The sequence below is a fragment of the Chenopodium album genome, chromosome 4 (assembly GCF_948465745.1).
Source record: "Chenopodium album chromosome 4, dcCheAlbu1.1, whole genome shotgun sequence".
Taxonomy (NCBI): domain Eukaryota; kingdom Viridiplantae; phylum Streptophyta; class Magnoliopsida; order Caryophyllales; family Amaranthaceae; genus Chenopodium; species Chenopodium album.
The window spans coordinates 78194622-78202867 of NC_137837.1; the positions used below are offsets into that span (position 1 = coordinate 78194622).

General features: G+C 37.3%; 1 protein-coding gene across 4 annotated transcripts; it reads right to left on the minus strand.

Annotated features, from left to right (window-relative positions):
- Positions 1–76: 76 nt before the first annotated feature.
- On the minus strand, positions 77–6659 carry LOC145629427 (60 kDa jasmonate-induced protein-like). 4 transcript variants are annotated; one of them, XR_014111672.1, is made up of 5 exons: positions 6511–6659; positions 2868–4535; positions 1835–1961; positions 774–937; positions 77–633 (listed from the first exon to the last, which is right to left on the minus strand). XR_014111672.1 is itself a non-coding variant. In XM_081682025.1 (2 exons), exon 2 carries the CDS (start codon positions 4520–4522, stop codon positions 2930–2932), a length of 1593 nt encoding a protein of 530 aa, XP_081538151.1. In that variant the 5' UTR covers positions 4523–4535; positions 6268–6441; the 3' UTR covers positions 2659–2929. The 4 variants fall into 4 exon arrangements, 2 of the variants coding, with proteins under 2 accessions (XP_081538151.1, XP_081538150.1); XR_014111673.1 differs by having other exon boundaries at positions 1099–1961; XM_081682025.1 differs by lacking the exons at positions 77–633; positions 774–937; positions 1835–1961; positions 6511–6659 and adding an exon at positions 6268–6441 and having other exon boundaries at positions 2659–4535.
- Positions 6660–8246: the final 1587 nt, after the last annotated feature.

Sequence of the window (8246 nt, forward strand, 5' to 3'; positions counted from 1 at the left end):
AGCCAGGCTCAGTTTTTAATGGTAATTGAAGCTCAAATATAGAAGTCTTTGGAAAATTACCTCAAAAAAAAAAAAAAAAAAAAAAAAAACTCTGAAATAAAAGTCCAAAAACCATTACATCTAAGACATTAAAGCACAATCAGTAGCGATTGATCACAGGAACCCGATAGCCTATTATGTACACTTGGGTGCATATAACAAATTCTGCAGGAACCTATAGACACCCTCACCTGGGTGTACATAACTTCATGTTACTGTCACTCAAACATGGCCATGCTTCCCTTCCCTTAATAACTTCCAAGGAATCCTATAGACCCATAGTAGGCACAGGTATCACAGATCTCAGCAATGGGATGAGATTTCCTGTCCCACACTTCACCTTCACATTCTCCCGTTCATCTATCTTCTTAAAATATGTACATCGATAGTAAGATTTAGTTCGCTCATCCCAGTGGCAGTGCAATAAATCATAGTTGATATAACGAGCTGCTATCAGGCTTCCACAAACGTCTGCAATGTACTAGCCTGCACAACACTAGCCTGCAGTGTACTAACAAACGAAGTTCCCTCTGCTGATTTCATCTCTGAAGAAGGGTTATTGCCTTGCTTCTTAAGAATGGAATTCACTTCCAACTGTGACAGGTCCAGTAAGAGTCAGAGTCTGAGAGCCTTGAATGTACTCGTAATCTTTATGTGTACATTAGTACATATACCCAAGTCATGTTTGAAATCAATCTTTCTTATATTTTACCAGCAAGGTTGTTGATACGTACCGAGTATTTAGTACACCTCGAGGTTGGAGGAGAAGATATCCTTTCCATCGAATGGAACCAGGTTAAGTTTGTGGCAAGTCTTCTGGAGTTGGATGGTTTCCTAGCAACAGGGCTATTTGCGCTATTCATTTAGCTGCATCTGCCGAAGTTACTATTCCCAGCTCCTGTGTAATAAAAATGAGGGTTTGCAGGGTTTTCATCATCAGGGATCTTAATACAACTCGTAAATTTTGAATAAACTTCACCCCTTTTGTGGAATATACTTAACAAACACATAAATACACAATAAACATTTAATGCTCCAAATTAGAGACAAAAATCATACTGGAAGTTGAGCTGATTTTATACTGAGCTTCAAAAACCAGTTATAACACAAATTGCATCACATCCAATTTGAAATTCTCAAGTTTTTGGCAAGAGTGAGTTGATATTAACTCTACCGCTCATTCTAGATAAACTAATCAACTAATAATAAAAGGTACAAGTGGCAGTGACTAGAAATAAAGGAGGATACAATTCTCATTCAATATTGAAATTATGCCCAGATTCTCAGATCTTTTTGGTACTCAGAATATCACACTGAAGTTTTGCTGAAAAGATAAGCAGAAAGCTTAGCTTTAGGAAAAAAAAAGAATCCACCTTTTATCTTCTTTCCTTGTTCTTCGAAAATGATACAAAGGAAACAATAGGGTGCTATACTATCCAGAATCAATAAATCCTTCTAGTGAATGTCAATTCATGAAATTCTCCTTATCCTAAAGCATCTTTTAGCATAAACTATAATTCATGTACGTGTGTCTCCTAAAGAGTCGTTATAGCATAAACTATCTCACTCAGCTTTCTCATACAAGACAAGGAACTACTTCTTAGGAAACCCACAGGACTTGACTGCTCGGTAGAAAATACTTGTAAAAATCGCATTATTTATAGAGGTGGGCTACAGATTACAGTACAAGTTCATACATAAGGTTCTGTCAATCTAATGCAAAGTATAAAACAGAAAACAGTAAGATAAAGCTTATCTGGATGTAAGGTGAATCCACATAACTAAGTCACCGTACCAGGGAAATACTTCAACTTCATTGCAAATTGTTAACACCAGTTAGTTGCTCTCCAGGGTTGCAACATTGACCATATCGAGTATACTCAAATAAAGTTGGAGTAGAGTGATGGAAACAGCACTCAGTTCTGAAATCATGTACGAGTAGACAATAAGATTATTAAAACCAGCTATGGCCAAACAGTACAGCAGAACAAATAGAATATGGATGTACAGGACAGTAACAAAATATCAGCACATGAATTAAAAAAAAAAAAACGATACCATAGTTGCAAAGTAATATAATCTTGATCACAGTATACATTGAAATCAAGTGCAACACAGGCTGCTAGCCTACTTCAGTTGCTAGTACGGAGTATTATTTTACATAATCTGATAGCTTCCATCGGTTCACTCGTCACTTGGCTTATTTGACCACTGACCAGCTAGTAGTTTAGCTATTTATATTCTTTTAGCAAGATGGTAGTTTTAGGCTTTTAGCCATTTATAAGGGATAATGACCAGCTTTTAGCCATTACATGAAGAAGTTGCTTCAACCAGCTTGAAAAGCTAGCTTTTTAGCCAACTAGACAGACTTAGATAGTCATATCTAGTGTATATTTTCATATTTTGGCTGATTGACCACATAAATATGCTAATTAATTATCTGGCAAAGGTCAGTAAATAAGCAATGCCATCAACCACAAGGTTAGATTTTTGGATCTCACATACCCCTATCTCACCTATTAGACCATCTTTTTGTACTAAAGGGGTCTAATAGGAGAGCTTATTCTGAAGTACCATGTTTTCTTAAAAGCAACAACATTGAGCAAATTAGTGAAGAGATAGCACAGGTAACATCAAACTCTTCATACCTAAAGGAAATTACAAGGCAACTCCAAGACAAAGGATTATTGGCAATTCCCCAGATTAGAAGTGGAAGCCGTTATTACAAGACATGCCAACACACACACACACACACACACACACACATAATTATACATTTATTAAAGCCTAAAGGCCATTACAACACGAAGAAGACATTAGAGGATTACCAGGACCAAACAGATTATTTGGTTCATTGATCGAGTGCAGGAACCATATATTTTTTTGTCAATCAGTCGTCAGAAATCTGAGCTTTCCATGCTACTGTCACTCGAACAAGACCAAATTTCCCCTTAATGTCTTTCACAGTTTTACCATCCAACTGAGGAGGAAATTCAGCTGTCCCCTTGGAAATTTCTTTATTAGAACTAACAAATATGTTAGCTTCAGTTATAAGGGATCCCGTAGTAGGCACACTGATTACAGCTCTCGACAATGGGATGGGTGTACCAGGGTTCACCTTCACAAACTCCTTGCTTGGCTTGTTAAACAGAGTACTTTGGTATTTAGCTTGCTCATCACCAGTGGAAAAAATATAGTTGCTATAACGAGCAACCAGGCTTCCATACACTTCAGCTGGGTTTTTACCATCACCATTGATAAGCACAACTTCCACATTAGCCTGCACAGCATCACGAAACGGGGTGTAGTACACTGTTGCAGACCCACTTCTGCCATTCACAACATTAGATAGACGCTTGTCATAGTAATCATCATTGCTGAGTTGACAAATATCCCATGAGAACAAATCATTGCTTACTTCAACATCTGAAGTAGGGTTATTGCCCCGCTTCTTGAGATCAAGACTCACTTTAAAATATTGACTAACCGATGTGCAGCGATAGGGCCCAGTGAGAGTCAGAGCCTCGTTAGTTTTAATGGACTCGTAATCAGTCCTCTGTCGTTTGTAGAGATGGAGGGTACCTAAGCCATCATCAACTTGAATTGTTCCATAGATTTCACCAGCAATGTTGTTGATATGAACAGAGAACACCTGGAGAAGAGGTAACCCTTTGCCCTGAATGGAGTTACCTGAATTAGCTGCAGCAGGAATTCCCATGAGTTGCAATTTACGAGTTGGATAGTTTCCTTTCAAGACAGAGATACACTTGGCTGCCTCTGCTGAAGTGACTATTCCCAACTCCTTTGTCCTTGTAAGGATATTAGGCTGATTAGTCTCTTTATCTCGAGGTAGGCGGAAGTAAATGGCGAATTGGTCCTCACGTAGTAACATGTCTGAAAGATCACCCCAATTCTTAATCAGAGGCTCCATCCAAGTCTCATCAAATTTAATATCTTTTAGTGCCTGCATCACCGGGGCGAAAGTATCAGACAGCTTCTGAAATCTAACTGTCTCCGATATCATAACAGCTAAAGCACGCAATGAGGACTTCCTGGTTTTGCTGTCTGTAGTTAAAGCAAGGTCAATGATAGTTTGTTTGAGCGTGCTGTAGCCCACCTTCTCAAGATTCTCTAGCTTACCAAGGTTATCATAGTTCTCACCAAAGCCAAGAGATACAGAATGAGGAATTAACTTTAAATTGGCAGTGTCCCACTTAAACTCAAGCCAGTTGGTAGCTCCATCCATCCGATAGCCAATAATGTATAGGTCATGCCGTCTTATTTTCACAGTCAGAACTCGTTCTATTTGCTTAGCATCTTTTGCTCGTAATTCAATGTCCATATATTGTGCTTCTTTCATTGTTGGAGGTGGATGCGGAAGGACAGGACGACCATGGGAAAACCTATTTGGATCCTTTGCCCAGTCTCGTACTTGTTGGATGAATGTCATGTAATTGTCAGTTGATATGTTGAATTTGATCATCCTTGTCAAGCCCCTGTAAGAAGGAAGTTTATGAAAATTTTGCGATAACAAAAAGTTTGTACCCATAAATACACCATAATAGTAAGCTTTTCACAAAGAGTTAATATCAAAGAAAAACAGTATCTTTTGATCTCAGTCACATTTGGTTCAGATAAATATAAGGAAAGGAGAAGTAAATTTAAGAACAATTGAAAACACATTTTTACATTGTTCTACCAAATCAGAAATTTCAGTTCCATACAATAAAGGTAAAGGTACAACTTCTCAAAACTTTCCTTCATCTTCTTCCCTATTACCTTATTGAAGAGGTCTATAAAAAGGATAAAAGAATACTCCCACATAAAGCGAGTCATCTAGTTATTAAATCGGTTGTGTGTGTAAATCACAAGCATGCATAAGCTTTTTCAATAGCTTAATAGCATTACCGGATGTTACATTCAGCAGCAATGTGAACTGAACAGATGTCATCCAACTTGTTTTTCTCATATTCTCATGAAATATTTAGGCAGGTGTTTCAAGGTGGCTCAATACTCAAAAGCCTAGGTATTTCGGAAATGAGTAGCCATCTATATGACAAGGTGAGTGAATTTTAATCTTTAACTAAATAGGAATGCAAAATCAAGCCTAAACCCAAATGTCCAAACATGATTTCACGTATTACTCAAACTTCATGTACTGGCAGCACCCTTGTTGGAGCTCAACAGTCTGACATGGGCTTGGACACCTTGGCATCTTATATGAAATTGTCCAGTTTGAGACATGGACACTTCTGTCAACACTAGTAGGCTTTCATCCCACCACAAACCTGGCTCAATTGTCAGGCATAAAATCTACACTACTACCTTACAAAAAGTTCAATCTTAAAGTTTCTGCCACCATTTTCAGATGTTTACAGAAGGGCTCAGTGCCACATGAATGACAGGCGCTGAGACCCTTGTGATAGGTGTCGAGACCCTTGTGATAGGTGTTGAGAAAGAAAAACAGTGAGGTTCATTTGTAAAAATAAATGAAAAGGGTTTTTTTTAGCAATTTTACTATGGAGGGAAAGAAATTCAATTATCAATACTTACAGGATGAAGATAAGACTAACATGCACTTCCTAGCCAAATTTATGTGCTATACTAGATTCTTAGAAAAGGTTTGGTTGCTATGAAGTAAACTGCTAACAAATTTACTTGTGCTTAGGCTCCAGGAATCCAGGTGATCTGGTTTTAGGAAGGTGGTGCCAGGATTTGGGAGAGTTTGAGATCTAATTGAGTTTTTTGTATCTCTCGTTTTTATATTCAAAGATTTACTGGCCAGATAAGCAAAGCCTGTTAGATTGGATTGATAACCGGATCCCAATCCACAAGAAAACCCAACCACTTGGATGGGTAAACACTAAAAAGGTAAAATTATCCAGAAGGAAGACACCACAATGACCCAACTATGAAATTGAGGTGATAAGAATTGAACCCCAAAACCTCATGGTTGTAATTCATGAGGTGGGAGCTCAACCATTTAGCTCCCACTCAATTATTCTTTGGGGTTGCAACAATACCTTAAATAATTACGTATTTACGCAGTATATTCTTATAATCGTATCTGATAAATCGTAGAAGAATTTGAACTGATTCAGGGGAAAAAGATTGAAAAATAATGCTTCTGGGACAAATGAATTTTCCTCAGTTTTCAACATACATATAGGATAGCAAAGAAACAATCAAAACTAAACCATCACAATGTCATATGTCTCATACACACACCAAGGTAAGGATCAGCCAATCACCCCAGACTCTCAGAGCCCCACTACTTTGGCTTTGCAGCCACACCTTGCTAACACCCCCATTAACGCATACACTCATGGCAATCAACAACTTTGAAACTAGTGGCCACAATAGACATGGTAATGGAGATCAGTGGTAGCCAAATAGCAATGTTTGTTCTGCATCACTCTAAAATTATATATTCATCGTAATGTAAATAAATAAATAGAAGGGATTACATACCTTTAGTAGAATAGCAGCTTCAGGAGTTGGTTTTCCTCTGGTCTCTAGCCCAGGTCTTTCCACATATGCAGTAAATAAACCCACTGCCCTCGTTTTATAGGCCAAGTATTTCCACACGTGCAGAAATAAACCAAGTATGGATACCCCCCACCCCCCCCCCCCCCCACCCCCTCTCTCTCTCTCTCTCTCCTCTTTCTGATTCACAACAGTACAAGATCATAAAGTAGTATAATCAAATTATTCCCTTTGCCCCACAGTACTCCAAATGTTAAAAATTGCAAGTCACAAATTATAAAAACTAAAAAAAAATGTAGTTTATGAGAGCAAATTATTGCATTTTTTATTCATAAACAAGTAAACACTTAATATTATACCTACAAGTTTTATGCATGTATATAATTTGCAATCTTAAATTTCTAATACTTCGTATATTATTTGATAACAAAATGAAATATAGTAGCATTAAGAAAAAAAAAAAAAAAACAGATGCATCATTATTACGATAGGCATAATAATACAGATCTGTAAGCTGCTATTGATCACCTTTCATGTTCTATACGATTAGTTTCTTGTTGCTCAGTACATGTTTTAAATAGAGATTAACCTCATCTAATTATTAGTGTTTGCCTTGATATTCAATTTTGAACTTTATACATGCTATCTCAGTATCTCTCCATCCCTAAACAAGAGTCATTTTTAAAGCTTCCTTTTGGTTCAAATTACTTACTGCTCTGCAAGGCCAATTCCACAGTAGAAAACTTTTCCTATTCTACTGTAACTATCAATAATGCAAGATGCAACTACAGTGTTTCAAGATAAATGCAACTAGTAAATTCGTAAAAAAAAAAAAAACTTCACACCTTTAATATAAGCGCACATGCACACACACACACACACGCAAAGACAATAAGTAAATGCTTTGAATAAAAAGACATAAATAAAACTCCAAAGTAGATAAAATATTTAATTGCTCAAGTTGAGTAGATTCTATATTGAACCTCATGTGATGAGAAATCGAAGAGAGAGAAACAAAAGGTAAACATGTGGTTTTGGCAAGGTTAAAGTTTCTACTTTTTGGGCATGCTTGGATTGAGAGTGATGTATTACTAGGGTAATAAAAGTCAAACCATATAAAATGAAAGAGAATTTAAGGAAGGATGAGATAGTGATGGTGAGATTGTAAGAGAGTTTGTATAGTAACGGTGTGGTGAGAGGTGAAGAAAAGAGAACTATAACCCCTCATTATGGGGGTAATAGTTATACTAGGGGGAGGGTGGAGAACTATTACTATCATAATGATTCCTCCATCTCTCTCTTTATTTCATGACACAACTACCATATTTCATTTGTAAACACCTTATCTCCTATAATAACACCGCTAATCACTTATGTTTTTTCTAGTATGACTTTTATCAAGTGTGTCCATGGAGGCTTTGGGTATGGGCAGAGGGACGCCGGTGGTGAAGCTATTATGGATTTTGCCCAATCATATGATTTAATTTTGGCTAATACTTGGTTTAAGAAGAGGGATTCACACTTGATAACTTTTCGGAATGGAGCAAATGCAACTCAAATAGACTTCCTGCTCACAAGGAGCATAGATAGACAAAGTTGCATAAACTGTAAGGTTATCCCAGGGGAGAGTGTGGTCACCCAACACCGGCTATTGGTAATGACTATTCGTCTGAAAGAGAAGGCGAAGAAAAAAGTTAGACAAGAAGAACCAAGGATAAGAT